The sequence below is a fragment of the Lepidochelys kempii genome, chromosome 8, assembly GCF_965140285.1.
Source record: "Lepidochelys kempii isolate rLepKem1 chromosome 8, rLepKem1.hap1, whole genome shotgun sequence".
NCBI classification, from domain to species: domain Eukaryota; kingdom Metazoa; phylum Chordata; order Testudines; family Cheloniidae; genus Lepidochelys; species Lepidochelys kempii.
The window spans coordinates 6,701,129-6,723,899 of record NC_136387.1 but is presented as its reverse complement, the minus strand read 5'-3'; the positions used below and the strand labels follow the sequence as shown (position 1 = coordinate 6,723,899).

Below are 22,771 nucleotides of genomic sequence, written 5' to 3'. Positions count from 1 at the left end.
AATCTCGACCTGGGGGTGGGTGGGGGAAACGCCCCCCCCCGGGGAGGGGGTGAGAGAATCCCGCCCTTTAGTGGGGGAAACGCCCCCCCCTTCGGGGAGGGGGTGAGAGAATCCCGCCCTTTAGTGGGGGAAACGCCCCCCCTCGGGGAGGGGGTGAGAGAATCCCGCCCTTTAGTGGGGGAAACGCCCCCCCCTTCGGGGAGGGGGTGAGAGAATCCCGCCCTGGGGCTGGGTGGGGGAAACGCCCCCCCCTCCCGGGATGGGATGAGAGAATCCCGCCCTGGGGCTGGGTGGGGGAAACGCCCCCCGGGGAGGCTTCCCCCTTTATTATGGAAAAAGACTCCTGGCGAAATCTAGGATGACGAGGACACTGCCACACGCCCTGGAGCACAGCATGAGCTCTGCCCTTCTCTGCTCTGAGACCTGTGGTGTCCACGAATGGACCTGGTCTGTTAGCAGAGCCATTAGCACCAGCCCTTCCTGCGCTGCATGATGGGGATGCAGTGTGGTTTGTGTGTGTGATAACTCTTCATCTGATGCTGTCAAATACCACTCTAGAACTGCTAGACACCATGCTAGCATTAGCACTGTGGGTGTAGGGCCTCTGTTTTCAAGGGTCCATTAATTTCATTGTGGGGGGATAGGTTTTTTTATCCAGTAACAGTTGTGATCCATAAACAGACTAGAAGTTCTAGCCATTGTGAAAAACCTTTGCTCTTGGGCTGGACACACTGGTGCCAAGAACCACAATCTCTCCTGTGCTCAAATGCAGGTTCAACAGTTGCCATATTGTTTACAGCACTTTTAGTTCTGCTGGGAGTCCAGTTGATATTATAAGCCACAGATAGTTTTTTGTGAATCTTAGAAACCACCACAAGGACTTTTTTCTGCTTTACAGCACTCTTGTCTATGGCATTCAAACCACAGTCAGATGCATCAAAACCTTTTGCAGAAGCAGATGAGTTAAAGGACTTTAAAGGAGTCATTGTGCTACCACATACTTACTGAAGGCTGTGATCAAGGTAGGATTGTAAATGGACTGTTTAAGCAAATTAAGAAATCTGAACATGTAAGTTTGAATAAAGTTTATCAGATGTACTGCTATCCATTAAGGTGTAATATACATTTATAAGGGAACCCAAGAAAAGCTTTTGACAAGGTACCTCATCAAAGGGTCTTAAGCATAATAAGCAGTCATAGGATAAGAGGGAAGATCCTCTCATAGATCTGTAACTGGTTAAAAGACAGGAAATAAAGGGTAGGAATAAATGGTCAGTTTTCAGAATGGAGAGAGGTAAATAGCAGAGCCCCTCCCACCCCCCCTCAGGGAGTTGTATGGGGACCAGTGCTGTTTAACACATTAATAAATAATCTGGAAAAGGGGGTAAACAGTGATATGACAAAGGTTGCAGAAGATACAAAATTACTCAAGAGTTAAGTGCAAAGCAGACTGCAAAGCATTACAAAGGGATCTCTCAAAACTGAGCAACTGTACAACAAAATAGCAGACGACATTCAGTGTTGATAAATGCAAAATAATGCACATTGGAAAACAATGCCAGCTACACATACAAAATAATGGAGTCTAAATTCACTGTTATCACTCAAGAAAGATCTTGGAGTCACTGTAGTTCTTTGAAACCCCCCACTGGGACTATTCAGCTTGGAAAAGAGAGGAGTGTGTGTGTGTGTAGCGGGGAATATGATACAGGTCTACAAAACCATGAATGATGTGGAGAAAGAGAGTAAGGAAGTGTTATTTATCCCTTCACATAGCACAAGAACCAGGGGCAATCCAATGAAATTAATAAGCAGCAGGTTTAAAACAAACATAAGTACTTATTCAAACAGCATACAATCAATCTGTGGAACTCATTGCCAGGGGATGTTGTAAATGCCAAAAGTATAACTGAGTTCAAAAAAGAATTAGAGAAGTTCATGGAAGATAGCTAACAGCCACTGATTGACTTAAGATGGTCAAGGATGCAACCATATGCTCTGATGTCCCTAAGCTTTGGACTGCAAGATACTGGGACTGGACAACACGGGATGGATCACTTGATAATTGCCCTGTCCTGTTAATTCCTTCTGAAGCATCTGGCACCAGCCTCTGTCAGAAGACAGGCTAGTGGGCTAGGTGACCAGTGGCCTGACGCAGTATGGACATTCTTATTTTGTTACGTTCAAGAATGAAGTGGGATAACCTCAATTTTCCCCTCATAATTACAACCAAAATCAAAAAGTATTTCCAGCCAAAATCTTCAATAAACTGGAGCTAAAGTAGAAGCTGCATATCAGTTTAAAGAACATACCTTGGTATTGTTAGTTTTAATAAAATTTTATTGAGAGCTTGGAAATTTTAAATAAAGGCAAAACTTTGAAAGATTCAAACAGTTGAAATTATGGAAATGGAGAGTTAAGGAACCCTAAAACATCTTAAGTCTGTGCTCCTATCCATCACAAACTTGTTTCTAAATGATCTTTTATATTCTTGTTTTGATAGAATGAAAGAACTAGAGGTACCTTGTGCTGGTATCCTCCTGCAGTCAGTTATACAGAGTGTACATGGCCAGCTCTCTCTTAAAGCTGAGAAAATTTTAAACCCAATACAGCTGGTCATCTGTGAAGTCCTATTTTGAGTCCATAGCTAAACTTAAGGGCTAAATTGCTAAAATACAGGATTTCAGATATTACCCACCTGTGTGAGAGATTTATACTTCTTGGATAGTGTAGAGATGAAGATAGGGAGTGGCAGAAGTGCAATTACATGTTTACAATGTCACTATTTTAAACTGGTTTGGGAATAGTTCATGTGAAAAAAATACTGAAGTCCATTACAAACAGCTGAGTGACAGCATAATCCGGTAGCAAGGATGGGATTTCCAATCAGGAGCTCTTGATTCCAGCTCTTCCGGTGACACTTTTACAGTCTTAGAGAAGTCACTCAACTCTGGCTGAAATTTAGCCCTAATGTAACTGATTAATGGAATGATCCCTACCTCATATGCACATTGAGCATTAATATTTTACTGCACTTTAAGTACTATTATTGCACAAGATAAAAAAAGCCAGCTTTGTCTGCTTTATTTATTTTAAGTTCACCACATAAATTAAGCTATAAAGCAACAATAATCTGTCATTAATGGAGTTAACATTGGTAAAGGCAGAGTGCTGCCATTGTTCTCGACTGGAACAAGTGAGATGTTTTGCACAAATATGCACAGAAAACAGCTAAAGTTACTCCTATCTCCTATAAGCTTTGAAGGGAAAAGAAATTCTCTGGACTAGTTAAGCCATTCAAAGCCAATGTGCCCTTTACTTTTCAAGGTAGCAATTCAGAGCACCAGAGTACATCTGATTTTTGTAAAACAATAACTAGGTGCTAAAGAACCTTTCTTGTGTAGTTCGGTAGAGCGACAGCCCAGCTCTAAACTCAGCTACAAGTGGTGAATTAACCAGTTTGAAAATAGCCAGCCAGGCAGCCAGCCAAAAGCTAGTTTGGAAAAGATGGTTTTTGATAGATAGTGTTGATAGTTTGCCAGTTACTTTGGCTACTGAAGAAAACTCAAAGCTTAAGTGTTACTTGGTTACATAAGACAGTAGCAGACACTTATTAACACTATACATTTATGAATAAATACTGGCTACACTTAAACTCATGCTGTACATCTGTGTATCATCTACGCAAATTTGTAAACATTAAGCCCCTCTCTGCTGTGATATCCATTACACAAATGAGCAGATAAGGTGCAGCTCCTTCCCAAAGGCTGTCAAACAGGATACAGATCAATTTGACTCCCTCTGGACATAAAAAGGGTAGAACTTCCTGTATGCCATGATAACCCAATCCATTCATTATATTAATATTTGACTAAGATAAAACTATGCATTTTACTCCTTTCCCAGATGCCACACATCTTACATTACAGAACAGCAGAGTCATATACAGTACACAAGTTCCTTATTTAACTAAACAGAGCATATCTGGAAGGGCTTGAAGGCCACTTGGTTATCTTCAGGTTGCATGTCAAAGCCCCAAGATAAAGATTTTTGTAGTCTGCATTTACTGTTCATTCAGGGAGATGTTTCACAAAAGTCACCGCTTTTAACCAAGAGCAACTGAAAAAAATCTTTGTAGGAAGAGAAATCCTGCACTGGTTGCACTATAATACGGTAGTTAGTGGTAGTGGTGGCATGTTACAATCAGAGTCATGGACATGCTGTTTGTAACTGGTTTTAGATCTGACTTATGGCCAAAATAAGCCTTATGGTAGCACGTAAGTTATGCTTATGTTATGGCATGGCATGGTATATACTCCTGAAGTGCGGAGGGTTAAGATAAGCCTTTAAGTTTTTTCTGCTCAAGGAGCCCACAACTTCCCCCCCCAAGTCACTAGTAAACACACTGAGCACACTCCTGAACCCTTAAAGGCTGTGTGTGTATTGAAATAATCTGAGCGGTCATATTCTTTGGTTGATTTCACCATTCACTAAAAATAATTTATGGAATGCAAAAATTGCACTCAGTAGTGTCCTAGCCTCAATAAAAACTGAAGCAGCAGCATGTTCACTTCAGTGACCTATTATTGGTCCTCCCAAGTCCTACAGTACCATGCATAATAACCTACACTTTCCCACAAAAAAGGCTTAAAATGATATAAATTATAAGCCAAGCCCACAAGAGCTACAGGAGACCATATTTCAACACTAGAAGCAAATACATTCTTAAGATCCATTGCCTCCCAAACAAGCTGTACAGAGCAAAGCGTTCTTTTTCATAAAGGGGGAGTAAAAACCAGTTACACCTTTGAGTACATGGGCTAAAGAAAATTTTAAACTAATGAGATTCTAATAGGGGATGGAAAGCAAGTAAGAGGGTATCATGCTGCTGCAACAGATGGTTATTGTAACTGAAGAGACAGGGCCACAGCCCTGGCATGTTTGCTCATGAACACCAGGCTCTACCAGAGAAAGGATTTGTTTTGTTGAGTATTTAAATATTGGCTTCATGGGACTGATGTGGAGAAGAGGAAAGCCAGCGTAAGGGTTTGGGGTTTTTTGTTGGTAATGCTAATGTGACTTCAGCAAGGGATAAGGTCTAGAGAGGGCCTTCTTTGTGCTGTAAGTTAAACAAGCATGTGGTGTTGTGAGAAAGCCACAGATTCACATAGTGGGCATTACAGAACAAATCATCCAACAACAGAGTTACCTTCCCCTCCAGCTCCCCCGACTCGTGCAACCTCCTCCTCATTTCTTGGCTGGAATTTGTGGTGTGTGTACACATTACAAAGGAGGTTTCACAAACAATTTCAACAGGATGCATTCTGTCATGGCAAAAGAGTCTATCCCGTGGCCACCTTTATGGATCCAGCTGTTGGAAGCCATTATGGGAGCAGTGGGCCAAGGCTGAGCTCCACATGATGAGTGAGCCAGATGACCTCAGAACTCTGATCGCCTTCCTCACTGGGGCGGATTGGAGCGGCCAGATTTTTAAACTCATGCTTCATTTTAAAGCTCACGGTCACTTCGCCCTCTTCTTTCTGTGGAGTGACCTTGATGAAAACTCCCACCTTGTTGGCCTTTCTGAAGGCTACAATGCTGCAAAATAAGAAGCAGAGTATTAGATCAGCCAAGTCTCAAGCAGCTTCTCTCTTTATGGGACTGATACAATATCTCTGGACAGATCTTTGAGTTATTCTAATGCCAACTAGTAACTATGCAATTTTTCAGGTATTACTAGTGGTTGTAAACTCTGCTTGAAAAGCTAGCATGATTCTCCAGAGAACAGACAGCTGGAACAGCTGCTTTCAATCTGCCATGTCAGCTTGCAATGCACAACCTATATAGAAGTGAATGTTTTCTGAACAATCCGTACCGTACACTGAAAAAAAAAAAAAGAACTTCTACATTGCTCAAGCTTGACAAAAGCCTATGTGCTGAGGAAGAGTAACAGAAGAGGAAGTTGCTGAATATAACCAAGTACCACATGCCAAGTTATCCCCCACACACGAAAGATGGAAAACTCACTCAGGGTCATCTTGAAAATCCTGAGGTTCTGCCAACTCATCATATTCTGCTGCAGCATCTTTGCCAGCTAGGATGAGCTCCTTGGGAGGAACAACCACCTGCAAAACCATATGGAGAAGGGCAGTGCTGAAACACATCCCAACATCTGCATATCTAGCATCAGAGTAGGCACTCCCTGGTGACGGCTAGTCAAGCCAGGGGGCACCATAGAGGGAGAAGAAGAGAGTCTTCTGGTTTTCCTCCACCATTTCTGTTTCCTCCTTATCAAATGGTCTCTATCACACTTTCCCCTTAGATTAGAAAGTTACATGTTCTGAGTTATGGATGCTGATAATAAACCTGTTGAAGGTGATTTACAACTGTTCTCAAATTGTACAATGGTGATATTAATGCACCAGGTTTAAGGTTTAAACCTCCCACATAAGGAGCGTGACACATGGCTGAGACTGATGTACATGAATCCTCCTGTAGCTTATGAGAAGTTGGGTGCTGCTCAGCCCAGCCCACATGAAAGCACAGTGCACTGGAATAGGTCTCTGCATTTGGAGATTGTATAGCAAGAAGGTGCAATACCTTAGCAGTACTGTTGATGTCATCAGGGTCTCCCTCCTCACACTCAATCAGTGTGACATGGGTGAGGTTTTCCACTGGATTGGTCAGAGTCAGAAGAACTTGGCTCTCCTGGTGAGATACATAGGTAGGGTGTACAGTTTAGGAACCAATTACACCGAAAAAGCAGCTTTCACCCTTAGAGTTGACCTCAGGATGGCTAATGTTGCCTTCAAAACTATGTCACATTAACTCCCTGAAGATCTACAGAATACTCTGCTGATGTATACCATCCATCCGCCTTATGGGATGTAGGTATTCAGAAGAAGGATGCTATGCCATGTTACACTTATGAAGGGCACTTCCATCTCACGATTACACTTTTATAGAGTGAAAAAGTATGCTAGGAATTTACTCTGCCTCCCAACTCAATTAGCTCTCATTCCCGACATACTGGTACATCTGAGACATTCACCAGTATCATACTATACTTAAGTCCATTCATTCAAAGTGAAAATATTTCTTACCCACCTCATCCCAGACCAAGATAAGGCACACCACTGGTAGATCTTGCCATCCCTTAGTTATGGTACCTTCTCGGAACTGCAGTAGTTGCTGTTTAACTCCATTCCATTTAGATATATGTTACATGAAGCTAATGCCATCACAAACCTAGTCCCTCATCATGCCAGAGTACCTTTTTAAAATATTGTGGATCCACCATTCACACTCTCCTTTCCACCCTAAGAGGACAAGAAAAGAGAAGCACTGACCTTCATGTAGCGCAGGTTGGGAATGGACATGATCCTCACCTCTGGGATGTAGTTGCTACAAATGAAAGATATAACATGAGTCTGCTTTTGCCAGTACTCTGCCTGTCAAGAGTCCACCAACACAGTCAAAGATACACATCTGACTTGTTTAGAGTGTATGCTTTAGTTTGTTTAAAAAGATACATTTCAATCAAAAGGATCATACACAACAGACAAATCCAGTGCTCTGTAAATAACTCTTAACTACAACCTTATTTTTTTTTAAGCAAGAGATAGTGCCTTTTTCAGATTGTTCATACTTAGTAAAAAGAAAAGGAGGACTTGTGGCACCTTAGAGACTAACCAATTTATTTGAGCATAAGCTTTCGTGAGCTACAGCTCAATGCATCCGATGAAGTGAGCTGTAGCTCACGAAAGCTTATGCTCAAATAAATTGGTTAGTCTCTAAGATGCCACAAGTACTCCTTTTCTTTTTGCGAATACAGACTAACATGGCTGTTACTCTGAAACCTTCAAATTTAGTGAATTTCATTTTACTTTTTGACTAAAGTGGGAAAGTGGAATTTCAAAGAACTAATGTAACATTGTTCTAGAAAGTTTTAAAGGGAATTATTAACAGACATTAAAATCACCTGCTTTAAAGAGATACTGTACAGCAGAGTGCCAAAAGAGCTCCTAGTAATACTGCATTGAGAATAACCTCATAATATGTATCCTCTGGGTAATTTTAAAAAACACAAGTATGCTGTAATTGTCCCTGAAAGCAATGGATTCTACTTGAAACCTGTTTATGCTAGGATAGCTTTTGTGCTCATTTGCATGATGCCACCTAGAACGACATCTCAATGCTGAAGGATCAAAGATCATCATTTTTGCTTAAGTTTTAAATGAAAAGCCTACAGTTTTTCATAGCTGGTGCTTGTAGATCTACTTAATCCTTGGCAACACTCTCTCCACTACTGCATACCACATTCTGCTAGATATATTAAAAACAATTTCTTGGGTTACTTAAGGAAACATTGCATGAGCTCCTATGTGTCCGCAACTAGTTTCTGTTACCATGTTATTTTTTACACCCCCGTTATTCCTGAATTTTTGACATCAAGACCACTGCTAGGAGGAAAAAAAAAAAAAGTAAAGTAGGGTTTTAACTAGATATTAATACACAACAAGATACTGCTCCCTCCTCCATTCCCAGCATACTCACACAGCAACCAGTTGGATTTTGAATTTAATGGATGTTGGATTGAATTCTGGTTTACTCAGATTATGTTCACATTTCTAAAAGAGATGAAAAGATATTTTAAACATCACCAAAGCACACATTGTGTACAGCCACACAATAAACAATAGGAACTGCAAGTATCATAGTTTGGATGTTCTATTTACTAATTTTGTCAGCCTAGTACACACAAATCGTCCTGAATTTGGTCTCGGCATTTGGTCAAAATTCTGATAAATTGAAAATTTCCAGTTCCAGTACTATCTTGAAAACTTAAGAATTTTGAGTCTCTCCCCATTTTCAAAAAACAAATGGACAAGCAACTACATAATGCAGGACTACAATCATCACAAATCTGCACTAAACCAGAGTTACTACAACCCTTTCCTTCAGATGAAATTAAATTGTATTCTTATTTGTTGCTCATAATATGTAGCACTTAAATCTCATTTAACATCTTCAAAATACTTTAAAATATTAACTAATTAATCCTCAGCTCTTCTGGAAGTTAGATAAAGATTATCCCCCTTTGCTAGATGGAAAACAGACGTGTTGCCCCATAGCTCAGTGGTTTGAGCTTTGGCTTGCTAAACCCAGGGTTGTGAGTTCAATCCTTGGGGGGGGCCATTTAGGGATATGGGGCAAAAATTGGGGATTGGTCCTGCTTTGAGCAGGGGGTTGGACTAGATGACCTCCTGAGGTCCCTTCCAACCCTAATATTCTATGATCATACAGTGAATCATCAGAACCAGGATATGAATTCAAGACTTCCTGGCTTCTATGCCTGTGTTCAGTCCTCTGATTTTCTGTTGGGACACTGAAATGTCAAAGGGAATCCGTATTCTGCATTGGGTCATATCACTGGTAACCGACTTTCCATGTTCACTGACTAGGTTTGGTTTCTGTTTTTTTAAACAAAAGGCCATTTTATAATACCAACTATATAAGGTACTCCCATCTCAGAGCTAGTTAAGGCATTTAAGTCCAGATTTTCAAAGGTATTTAAGTCCATAAAGATGCAAACAGGTGCCTAGTGGGATTTTCAGACATGCCTAAGCAAGTCGTCACTGGGAGTTAGGTGCCTATCTGCTTCTTTAGGCACCTAAACACTTTCAAAATCTGGCCCTTAGTCTCCAACCATGGGCCTCACCCTGCCCTACAGGTTTAGTGGGCTTATTATGCTTCAACAGGCCCATATCGAGCTGGTTGTTAGAAGTTTACTTATTTCATGACCCTGTAGCATTACTGTAGGCTGGAACTTTCAGAGACAAAATGCAGTTGCAAGTTAGTTTTCTAGGTGGGTCCCCACAGTTTAGGATTCCAAAGCCGAGGGAAAAGCTGCTCTATGTATCCGGTTACCTACCCGACAGCGCAGTGAGCGTTTGATCAGAAGGTGCTTATGGCGCGGGTAGAGCTGGGAAGCACATATTGGCTGGAAGTCAGGCTGCAGGAGACGTTGGTGCAGGGTAGTCACTGGGCACATATTTGAAAACAAAAATCCAAATTTAATTCTCAACTAGAGTAGCTTAAAATCATGCGGTGTGTTTGAGATTACGGTATACTCTTGCTACATTTAAGGAACTATATACATCACTGCTCCAGTAATTCAGTAATTGCCCTGATCAAAAAAATTAAGATTTCTAGTAGTGCATGGACACAAAGACAAGCCAGCTATACAAAGAAGGAGCAAGGCCCAGGCACTGTAGACATAGGTATGGTAACAATGACAGCCAGCCATAAAACTGGGGACCAGACTTTTAAAGAGACTTCATGACCATTCAAAATTTATTAGGCATGAATAGGAAATAGCACTTGATCGCAGCCTTGAAAAATTTTACTCCCCCATGGAAAAATACAATTTTCTTTGCTGTTTTCATTATCAAATCAGTTGAGCAGTGCACTGTACAAGACAGAAATAGTCTCTGATCCAGGGAGTTTGCCCAGTTCAGACTCATGCACCAGATTACCCAAAAGGTGTATTCCTAAAGCAGTGCAGATTTCTTACACATTTGCTTTTGTGGATTTGAAAGGAGAGGGTGGACATTTGGCACAGAGCGTAAGTAGCACAATGGCGTACTCAAAATAGAAAATCTAGATGATTGTTTGAACTTCATATTTTATACTATTCGCTCCCACAGTTCCTCAGCCAATTTACAAAGACTTGCCAATGGAGGAAAAATCCAGCTAAATAATCAAAGAGAGTGTAAAACTATTTTAAACTTATGCCAAAGTAATGCACAATTGTTATTATAAAGCTTAGCGTACAAGTCCACTCCCTATCAGCACAGCTATTTCCCTCATTTCCTGTCATTACTAACAAGGACGGCTGCTCTTTTCCTCCTCCAAATGCTGCCAGTTTTCCAAAGCAAATAAAGTCATTAACAAAATGCAATCCCAAGAATGCAACAGGACAGTCCAGACTTTTCAGACTCTCACTTCAACTTTTCTTATTAGACAATGAAGTCTGACCTCAAGCAATTAATGCTGTAATTTAAAAAGCCAAAGATTTCATAATTCTTTACTAAGTTGCATCACTGCACCATCTCAAGCAATACAATGAATAAAATCATGCAAACATTAAAAACCCCGGAGGATAATTTAATGAGGACAAAGAGTAGGCTCTTCTCGATGGTTAGCTGGTAAGCAGTAGCACAAGAAACAAAATGGAATGTTAAGCCATTACCCTCTGTTAGATTTATTGGTCTTGTGTAATAATCCTCAGGCAGAGGTTCCACTTCTTCTACAGCATCAGCGGGCTCAATCTTTATCTCCCTCAGGTCCTCTCCTTCTTTCAGGCTGAAGCAAAAAAAGTAAAGACAAATTAGGGAGTCATTAAACACGGTACACCTTTAATGACTGAAAATGTTATACCATAATAAAGTGTCAGATTACACTCAAAACAAAAAAAAAACAGCATTAAGGCTGAGATTCCCTCTTAACTCATACCACTGTAAGAAGTAACTGACTTTCATTAACTTCTATTAAGAGATCTCTGCAATATCTAGGAACAGCAGGGTAAATTACAGGATTAGTGACAGCATGGAGATTGAGAGTGAACTCACTCCCTCTGTCCTGGCATTTTACATGATCCCATCTCTCCACCTACTCTAGAGGTGATGCCCTTTTCCAATAATATCAAATAACTTACCCATCTCTCTCAATTTAGATCTTTATTTTCCTGCTTATCCCTTTCATCCCTCCCGACAAAGTACCAAACCCTGAAAACTCACGAGAGTCCGGAAAGAGCACTGATGGACACCCCAGGCCTCTGACGCTGGAGTCTGGTTCCAAGGCCGTATTTGTCCTACAAGGAAGAAAACAATACCACCAAATCCAGATCTGCCGTCTGTCAGGACACAGGCCTACAGCAAACTTGAGCCTGCAACAGCATGACAAGCATAGGGTGCCAAGCAAATGAAAGCAAACTGGAAGAGTTTCTTCTCTGCTCAATAATTTGCAACTTTTCTTTGCAAATCTTGTTGGTAAAAATATATAAAACCTTGTGGGCTGGGAGGGGCAGAAGTATACTGTCAAAGATTTGTCAAGCTTTAATTCTTTACTTTAACCACCAGGCTGAACAACTACAATGTGCTGAACTGAGTTGTACTCTTGAAGGCAACTCAGTTATAGTTAGCGCAGAATGCAGTAGCTCACCTGCCTTAAAGAAGTGGGTACGTGTGAGCATATTACAGACTGAACCACTCTGCACTGCCATCAGAAGTGGATGGAGAAAGTGGAATACAGATTAAAGTTCTAAATGGCATGGGACCTGGCTACCTAAGTCTACCCACCTCTAGGCATGACCATAATGGGCAAGGACAGCTGACGTACTCACTGACTTACTAGATCTCAGCTGGAGATAGGATACTAAAGGTAGAGGACCTGCTGCTGTGAGACCTAAAGAACCTGACTTCTCAGACCTTCAAGGGACTGCTGCAAGGCTCATCCTATTAGGCAAAAATTTGCTTCACCTGGAGCTAAATGACAGGTTTTCATCTGATGGGTTGGGCTGATTGGTAGGAAGATTATTATTGACACCCATACTGGGCATCCATGTTAGTCTATGCAGGGACCGTGTCTTAGTCAATGCGTCGGAAAGTGCTCTTTTTCAAACATGTTATGTGTCTGAGGGCCAAAAAAAAAGAAACCCTATGTTATTAAGTTACAAGATTTATAATGAAGCTCAGAACGATGTTAAAAATCAAACGGGGCTGGACTTCAGACACACTATTGGTACGTGAGTGGTTTCAAGTTGCACTACAAGAGCTTTAACACTAGCAGAAACTGAAGAGACTTACCACTACGTGTATTGTGTGTTGCTGTGAAGAGCCCCCAAAAAAGCAGCAGGTAGCAACGGAGACAAAAAATGCAGCCATAAGACAAGAGCAAATGCACAGAGCAGGCTGGTTATACAGTTAACCAAAAGGCTGCAAGCATAGAGACTTATTCTGCTAAATGAAGTAAGCTTCTCTCTAGTAGTTACAATAAACGTACTATTCGAATCTGATAAATTGTTAAACCCAACTTCAGTTAAGACTTTTAGCAGATAACCAGTATGTGCCAATCCTGCATTAGGAGGACAGTTGGCAAGTATCTGATGAACGTCTGACCAGCTGTACAGAATCGTATAGAGAAGTATTAACTCTGGTATCCTGGCTAAATTCCAACCCTGGCACTTGTGATCTGTCTAACCTCCCCCTATATAGTTTCAATATATAAAGATTCTTCCTATCCTTTAAAAAACAGTGGAGTGTTACACAGGGGCAGAACTGCTGCAATGTCCTCACACAAGAAGTGGCTGCATTTCAGTGCTAGCTGAGCTGATCCCTTCACACACCATCTGTGCCGCAGATTTTGAGATCCTTCAGGGATTATTAGCTGCAGGGGGCTGGGAATTAGTGAAATTCTTGGAGGGAAGATTATTGATCCTACCACCTCCCCGAATAGGCCTGAATAACTAAGTATAAGTTCTTTACTTCAAATCCTTCTTGAGAGATCTCCTTCCTTTTTTCTGGCAGGCACTATTATCCATCTAATCTTCAAAACTGAGGCAGTAAAAAAGCCCTGCTCCTGTGCTCCACTGTTTCTACTCTAGGAGCATCACTGTCCCAGCTCACCGAAAAGGCCAGTGGCATGTAGTTTCGGCGTCGCACCAACTTCTTACGGTCCCGCTCAATCTTCTCTTTCTGAGCCAGCTGCTGGTAATACTCAACCAGTTTGTTAATCTGAAGGGAAAAAAAGGATCAATTATATACCGCGTGAAATACTATGCCAGACAGGCCAATGGCATTCATCCATCTGTCGAGTTTCCCCTCCCATAAAGTATTTCCTACCATTGCCAATACTGGTTTTATTTTGAAGGAAATACATTGAGGAAGCGTAGATGTCTCTCAGTCTTACCATACAATGGGCAACAGGAGCAGACGTTTCATTGCTCCTCAACACCCTCTACCATGGCTCATCTCAAGACCAATTCTATCATGAAAATAACACATTACCCAACTTTCACTTCCCAGCTACCACAGTAATTGAGATGTTTTTCAGGCTATTGGGTGGAACATATGACACTCTCCAAAGTCATGGAGAATACTGCATGGCCAGTTGAGAACAATTTGGTGTTGAAGTACAATTGGCAATCTCCTTGTCAGAGACCAATTGTGTTTAATAGAGGATGAGGATAGTAAGGATATATTATGTTGGGGACCAGGAGAGCTCCAGGCCTAGAAGAGGGGATGACCAGGAAACAGCTTCTGTTCACATAGACAAGAAGTGGTGTTTTTTTTTTTGTTTGTTTGTTTTTTTTTTACAGTTTGCATGCTAATTAAAATAAAAGTGTTCCTGCCAAGGTAGAGCCATCCTTCCAATGTAGTTTCAGTTCTTTGGAACTTAGTTTCTATGTGTGGAACTTTCAGATGAAGTCCAAGAAAGCAAAGTCATGTCTGATCTATGCCATTAAATATTCATGTTTGCAGTGTTGTTGTAGCTGTTGGTCCCAGAACATTAGAGAAATAAGGTGGGTGAGGTAAAGTCTTTTATTGGGCCAACTTCTCTTGGTAAAAGACAAGCGTTTGAGCTTACGCAGAGCACTTCTTCAGGTCTGGGAAAGGTACAGCTAAATAAAAGATGGAACAGAGGGTTACTATGAGTAGTTAACACACATTGTAATAGACCATTCAAGGTGAAGTGGCCCGTTAACATCTCTGCAGTTGTAGGACTGAAAAGGGGAGTTAGAGGGTTACAGATTGTTGTAATAAGCCAAACATCCAGTGTCTTTATTAAGACCAGGATATTTAGTGTCTAGCAACGTTGTGAATTTAAGCTCCCAGGCTTATCTTCTGAAACCTGGTATGCAGGTTTCCTTTGAAGATGAGGACTAAGAAGTCAGCTACGGATCACTTTGTGAAAAGTGTTCACCCACAGTTGATATGGTGTTTTGTCCTATTTTTCTGAGAGAGTTCACTCGAGAGCATAGTAATTGTCTCATTTCACCCACATAGTTGTTGCTGGGGCATTTAGTGCGTTAGAAGTGGTATACCATGTGCTGTGATAGGCATGCTTAGGACCCCTGCATCTTGAAAGGTGTGTTGTGGGGAGGTATTGATCATCATAGCAGTGGAGATGTGTCTACAGGTTTTGCATCTATGTTATGTTAAATATTCATGGCACTTTTCTTAAGGGTATTGGTTTGGCCCTACCATTTCCCTCACCACACATGCTTTGTGCCAGTTGGTGGCATTTCAACAATGTTTGTATAAATGTAGTTTGTCCTGAAAGATCCCAAAGTTCTGTGCAAGAGGCACTATATAAAATATTACACCTGTGGTAGGATCTGGCATTCTCCCAGGGGCAAGACGCTGACCTCATGACTACAGGTAACCACAGTTTCTTTCTCAAGAATAACTGAGATGCAAAAATTCACTGATCCAAAAGTAAGACCAGAGCCTTTCTGTCCTAGGCCACCCTCCTAAGGTTTAAGCTTTACCTCTCCCCTTCACTCACCCTCTGTGTATGTGGATTCTCCGGCTCCTGCCAACCACCACTGGCTGAAACAAAATAAAAAAACAACAGTCCTCAGAAGGAGAAGATTCTCATGCTCAATACTCTGGGCAGCTAGAACAACTGTTCCTAAGACTCAACATTAGTGTTTTCCATGACAAGGCTGTAGATGAGAAGTTGTAGGCAAAGTTTCCAATTTCTTCATGATAAATCTTGCCTGTTTGTTGTAATAAGATGCTTGTTTAACACTAAAACCACACACTAGGGGCTGCCACCAACAGTAGCAGAGATCATGTGAAACGCCACGCTGAAGTCTTGGAAAGATCCATGAGGTTCCTCTATTTGGAAGGCTATTCACATGAAGCTTCATGGAGAAGTAGCTTACTTGATCAGTTTTTATACAGCATTTTAAACCAATAATATGCTTGTAAAGAATCACATTATCTACAGCAAAGGGCCCAACTAGTGCTACTTATGTAGTTGACAGGAGATGCAATCATTTCAAAAGTCAAATTCTTTGGGAATCACAATGTCCTTCCAGATGAATTAATGTAAACTAGTTTCCACCTCTACTCAAAGTATCCCCGACGATGTCTCAGTGTGAACAAGAACGGTTGATTAAGTTTTTAAAACCATTCCATAAATGAGTCCCAGGTTTGGATGCCACCTGCCAGTTTACATAAAGTCACTGAAGAATCATAAGCTGATCTTACTCCCTTCACAGCATAATTAAAACTGCTATTAATCTAATCACACAGTATTAAAACAATTATTTACAGTATGTTAATTATGAAGTGAAACACAAGGAAATTAAATGATACAAAGTAAGTAAAACCCATGCACTAGGAAGAGTGTGGTAATGATTTAGTTACATGACAGCCAAACCCTACGGAATATAATATAAAATAGAGAGCTTAAATTCTTATTAGATGGCAAGACTACGAAATACCAAAAAAAAAAGCAAGCTTCCATTGCAGGACAAACTCAACATAGCCTATCCATCACTTTGGTATCCAATATTTTTAAATGCAACACTCAAGTGTATAGGCAATTAACAAATAAACGCAGTGTCCCTGCCCTTCAGAGTTTGCACCGGAAGGTCCCAATTCTGCACTCATTCTGAACTATAGTCATGGGGTTCTGGGCAGCCACAGAGATCTGCTTGTGTCAAGTCAGCTCCACGATTGTGGCTTAATAGTCTAATCTAACCAGTAAGACTGTGCAGCTTCTATAATTACTATATTCCCTGCTAGGCAAAGGATTTAATATATAAAATTGAAAAATGCCTTGAAGAGAAAACCTAAATTCAAATACTGAACCTAAAAAGACTTCAAAATACTCATATTTTGTCATCTTAATAGAAGTGCCAATTTACAGAAGTGATGGAGTTATCATAAAGTACATCATGCATCTGTGTTATCAAACTGATCTACTTAAGAATCTGAAATAATGGTAGTTTGTTATATAGAGAACTGTTCTGATTAAGGGGGGAAAAAAAGAGTTCCTAATTCAGTTGGATCTTTTACTGGGCAAGTGGCACTATTGTAGAACAGGTTGAGAAGTACAACTAACTAACGAATCTTAATACTTCTCAATTCAGAGACTCCCTAAGTGGCAAGATCACTTTTTACCAAGAGGATGGAGTATCCAGCTCAGACTCTGTGGTTAAGTTTTACTGGGGTTACATACACAACAGACTTGGGAGCAATTTTTGTTATTTAATATCTCTGAACAAATGTTATCTTCCAACATTAGTCACTGTCCTGTCTTTAATACTGAGTTACTTACCAACAGACTTATCTGCCATACCCACATCTCTGGAAGTCCAGCGGCAAAATCCACAGGCCAGGTAATATGCTTTCTTCATTGCAGTCTTGGCTGGGTCATCAGGAAGTGGAGCAGGAATGCTTGTCGCCCTAGTGGAAAGTGTGTGCATGCAGCATGGGCAGTCAAAACAGTTAGCACACCTGTCGAAGACAAGGGAAAGTCACGAGCTTGAAGCATCCTTGGCAGAACCTTAGTTTTACATAAGAGTCTTAAAGAACAGAAACTCAGAACTACAATGTGCATTTTTGGTCTCACACAACAGCTTTAGAAAACATTGTGCTCATATAGATTCAATAGGGGAAGGAACAGGATTTCATAAAGTCAGCTAAAGGGTGGACAGAATGAGCTGGTAACACTGAAAAAACAGTACTAGGGATTTAACGTCATTTCAAAGCTTATCTACAACATATAAACGTGATGGCAGGTGACCAAAACATTTATTATAGTGCCAAAAATTATACATAGCACTTCACAGTGAGACACATTCCCTGTCCACAAGGGATCACAATGTAAGTGTGAGAAAACTTAGGATAACAGTTCAGGAGAGGGAGACTGAGAAACTCAGACATTATGGTGATTGAGCCAAACAGTACATAAATGGGCCAGGGGATTATTAATGCTGGAGAAAAGATTGCTCAAAGTAAGGAGCTTTAAAAAGCAGAGATTTAAAGGAGGAGACATTGCAGTACAGAAGCAGCCAATTTTACCTATTCTTCTTCAGCTTAGCTTCAGCTGATGGCATATTTTCCAGGCAACTGGGACAATAGTGAGAGTCCACCTAGCGAACAACAGACAAAGAAGTCACTTCATCCCTCATGATGCGTGTATTTCCAGACAGGATAGCAGCAGCAGCAGCTGCTGAAACACCTTGCTGCATGATTTCAAAATGTTTTATGGAACGTAACAGCAATGTGAAGTCAGTGAAGATATAAGATAGATGTCTGATGTTTGAAATTTTTCAGTCTGGCTTGGCAAGGAGTTTCTCTTTAGTATCTTACCACAGAAGAGGATCTTGTCGAGAAGGATTAAATGCTACTACCTAGGAAACAGGCCAAGTTTAACTGGGCCCTAATATGTTAAAGATTACAAGAGCCTCAAGATAACAGCCATCGGTTTCTGAACTTGAATAATTAAGTCAATAAAGTACTCTGGCCTTTCATCATTTTCCATCTATATGACCACTCTATTTCCATATATGCTCACCACGTGTCTAACTTTATTTTGGCTTTATAACTGCATTGGTCAGCAATTAATAGTCTGGAAAGTTTTATAGGTTTCAGAGTAACAGCCGTGTTAGTCTGTATTCGCAAAAAGAAAAGGAGTACTTGTGGCACCTTAGAGACTAACCAATTTATTTGAGCATGAGCTTTCGTGAGCTACAGCTCACTTCATCGGATGTGGCACCTTAGAGACTAACCAATTTATTTTAGCATGAGCTTTCGTGAGCTGTAGCTCACGAAAGCTCATGCTCAAATAAATTGGTTAGTCTCTAAGGTGCCACAAGTACTCCTTTTCTTTTTGCAAAAGTTTTATAGTTGTCTTGTATCTTAAAGAACAAATCAATGGGAATATTATGTCTCCTTATACAGCCTTTTATTGACAGAGCTGAAATTAACAACTGGTAACTGATCTGTGAAACTGCTTCAGGTTTTGGGGCTGCAGATACAGATTTTTCCTGTCTTAATATGTGGTGACTAGCTCAGTCACTGCAGATAAACAGTATGAGAGATGCAGTCAGCTTACTAGCCCTTTTACATTGTTAACAAATGCTGAAACATTTGAACAAACAGATGTTTTATTTACATTAGATTATTTCATCTTTACAAGTCTTTAGATACTTCAGAAGGCAACCAAACCAGTAGCCTGACTCCAGGAATTTTGGCAGAATATCATTTTAAGATTATTTTTCCAACTTTTGGTTAGGACATGTCAAAATATAACAATTTTTTCAAAAAAGTCGTAATTTGCACATAGAAAACAACATTTCCCTCACTTCTTAAGCCGTTTGTGTTTTAGGTTTCATAAAACACGATCAGAGCAGTTTTCTTATGACCTTGTTACTAAATCCACCTCTGAATATAATTGTCAAGAAGTTGCAGTGCTCAAATTATCAACCTTGGGATTGATACCTCACTAATTGAAATAACTTGTGCAAGCTTTTAAACACCTCTCTTGTGTTTTGTTTGATATAAACATGGTGATCAAGATAGATTTTCATGTGTCAGCAGTCTCTGGACAGAGGGTAACCTATTTATCCATAATCTCAGTTGATCACTATCTAGATTTTAAGTGTGAAAAGGCCTTGATCTTGAATGAACCTTTTCATTGCTGAAAAACAAATTCCTGCCTGCAAAAATCTACTTTGATTTCAAATACAAGGGAAAATGGCTAGTCTAGATGAAAACAATTTTTTTTTTTAAATCCACAAAACACTACCTCTGAACCCTGAATCTGGACTCAGACCAAGTCCCAGCGGCCATGCAAGCTTATTTGTGACAGACAATACACGCCACTGTCTGCCGAGAAAGGACACTATCGCGCTTCGCATTCAGTGCTTTGTCTGGGGAGAGTTTTATACCTGCCAACCCCCCGCCACCCCTCTGAGAGCTTGGGGAATATCACACCTCCTCCCAGCTTTACAGCGAGGGAAAGCAGCCAAGCGCAGGCCTCGCCCATGGCCATGCAGTGAGTCAGTGGCAGTCAGGACTCCCAGGCCAGCGCTCCCCCGGCTACACCGCAGTGGGTCCCTGTGCTGTGCCAACCTGCCAGCAGCCACCCTGGGGTTATCCCTGGGCTGCAGGGGCAATATCAGGCAACCAAGGGGAAGGCCAGACCCTGCTAGGGGAGGGGAGCGGGAGAACTTCTGGACAGCTCAGGCCATGGGGTGGGGGTGGGCACCCTGGCTAATAACGGGAGGTGGGGGAGACTCTGCCCAGGCCACTGGAGGGAGGGGGCTTATCCCCTCAAAGACAGAGACGGGGGGGGGGAGGGGAGCCAACCCACACGAGGCCAGGTGGGCTTCTCCCCTCCCCCAGTGTGGCAGCTGCCTCGGACATGGGGGAGCCCCTGCCAAGCTGGGCCACCTCCCTATAGTCCAGACAGGCCTGAGTAGCTGCCACCCCCCCCCCCCGCCCGTGCCTGCACTAACCAATCAGAAAACGAAGCTAGCCGACAGACAGCGATAGAAACCAATCAAGAAGCCAGCCTGGTGGGAACCAGCCCCCGCTCATACAGTTGAGCCAATAGCAGAGGGCTCGAAGGCCACCTCAGTCTCGCCCCCTCGTAGCGAGCTAGCCAATAGGAAGAACTAGAAGGCTTGCGCGGCAGGCGACGTGACCAATAGGCGTCAAGGGGCCGCCCTCCTCGCTGGCCTCCGGTGCGGCAGGAGGCGGCCCGGCCGCCGGGCTTACCTCGTGGGAGACGCACTCCAGGGAGCGGAGTTCGCTGCAGTAGCGGCAGAAGTAGAGCTGGGAGAGCGGCGCGCGGATCTCCTTTTCGCCGCGCACCAGGTACGAGACCCGCTCCGACTGCAGCAGCGACGCCATCTTGGGAGCCGGGGCCCAGCCGCCGTCGCCCCCGTCACGTGATCCCGGCGCGCGGCGCCCACGTGATCACCCAGCCACTTCCGGGTCGGGGAGAGGCACGTGGTGGGGATTCACAGCGGGTCGTGCCCGTGTGGGCGGGGCAGGCGTGGTCCTTCTCCACGTGGGCCTGTGGGGGCTCTCTGGCGCCCCACCAGGCGATGAGTCTACAGGGGCCATGGGGTGGCCCCGGGCACCCCCCAGCCAAGCCACAGTCCCCCCCCCACTCCGAGCAGGGGCAGGGCCCGCCCTGTGCCAGGCCGCCGGGAGGGATTGTGGCCAGGCGGCAAAGCCGGCCCTGTACCCCAGCAGGTGCTGTGCCCGTCTTGGGCAGCTCCCTTGGGTGTCAGGGGACTGGCGGCTGAGATGTCTGAGCCCGTTCCTGCCCGCTCTTCGTCTCCGCCGGATTCTGTTCCTGACCTGGACCCTCGTATTTGTGTTATCGTAGCGCCCAGCAGACCCCATTGTGCTAGGCGCTGTACAAACACAGAACAGAAAGAAAAGGAGCTCACGAAAGCTTATGCTCAAATAAATTGGTTAGTCTCTAAGGTGCCACAAGTACTCCTTTTCTTTTTGCGAATACAGACTAACACAGCTGTTACTTTGAAACAGAACAGAAAGATGATCCTGGCCTTAAAGAGCTTACGTTCTTATGAGTAAGTTGGTGGCCACAACAGACAGACAGGAAACATAAGAGACAATAAGACAAAAGTGTCCAACCGTGGAGCACAATGATAACTGCTTAAATCCAGGACTAGATACACAGCCCTTGGTGTGCACACACAAAAAAGCCCTGTTATGTAAAAGACACTGAAATCTTTGCCAAAAAGGCCCCTTTCCACTTTGTCAAACTGAACTCAAATTTACGCCTACAGCCCATATGTGTGAAAGTCCCCAGGTCTAAACGTCACTGGGAAAAATCCATGCATTTTTAGATAATACAATTAAATCTGTACAAGACAGAGCACTATTACCATCCCAAACCATCCCCAAAGTGTCCCCAAATAGTTTGAGAACTATGCTGCCTTGCCTTTTGAAGCCATTATAACTGCTTTGTTTCTTTGCTGTGTTTGGGTTTTGTCCCACAGAAATGGGTGTTTTGCCTCCTTGGAGAATCAAAACAAGACCTTTTCATGCTGTCTCAAGCCTCAGAGACAACTTATTTCGTGTGTTGCTCTCATAGCACTACGTATAGCAGTGGTAAGAAAAGGTACAAAAATCAGTTTGGACAGCAGGGGCCACCATAGCTCTGAATGTCTCCTGCTAAACTCAGTTTATGGTGCAGCATCTCATCACAGACATGCTGATCTCTCTGTGACTTTGTTTTTTCTTTTCCCAGAAAGGATATGCTGTTCCCGCCATCCCTAGGTCTGACTTTGCAGGGAGCTCTCCTTCCCTCAGTCTCTCCTTCCTTGCACCTGACAACTCCCCTTAATCTCACCTTGCTGTTCCCTTACAAAATCACCTCAATTTCTCCCTTCCCTCCCTCCCTCCTTACACAAACCCCACAGCCCCAGTTTATGAGTATGGAGCCCTACTTCCCTCCCAGCCCCCGCTAGTCAGTTGTGGGTCCCAGCTTTTCTTCCGTCCTTTAGATGAACAAGAGACCTGGGAAACATTATTGAGGTGATCAGCTGCAGAGCTTCAGCACTATGCCAGGGCCGTCAACCACCCAGTCGGACAGATAACTCTTTCATACTTGGATGGGGAGCAGCATAGAATTGGTACAGCTTCTTCAGAAAAAATCATTACAAGGATTACCAAACATTCCCTGTGTGCAAGGCTTTGTGCTTGGT

The 22,771-nt window shown here is 42.5% G+C and overlaps 1 protein-coding gene across 2 annotated transcripts; it reads right to left on the bottom strand.

Annotated features, from left to right (window-relative positions):
• Window positions 1-1,070: 1,070 nt before the first annotated feature.
• Window positions 1,071-21,002, bottom strand: DCTN4 (dynactin subunit 4). 2 transcript variants are annotated; one of them, XM_073355321.2, is made up of 14 exons: window positions 20,805-21,002; window positions 18,102-18,172; window positions 17,356-17,534; window positions 15,571-15,614; window positions 13,689-13,796; window positions 12,870-12,890; window positions 11,802-11,875; window positions 11,255-11,367; window positions 9,935-10,044; window positions 8,557-8,630; window positions 7,350-7,404; window positions 6,601-6,708; window positions 6,028-6,125; window positions 1,071-5,598 (listed from the first exon to the last, which is right to left on the bottom strand). In XM_073355321.2, the coding sequence occupies exons 1-14, from the start codon at window positions 20,937-20,939 to the stop codon at window positions 5,385-5,387; spliced, it is 1,404 nt and encodes a 467-aa protein (XP_073211422.1). In that variant the 5' UTR covers window positions 20,940-21,002; the 3' UTR covers window positions 1,071-5,384. The 2 variants fall into 2 exon arrangements, with proteins under 2 accessions (XP_073211422.1, XP_073211423.1); XM_073355322.2 differs by lacking the exon at window positions 12,870-12,890 and having other exon boundaries at window positions 20,805-21,001.
• Between the last annotated feature and the right edge of the window lie 1,769 nt (window positions 21,003-22,771).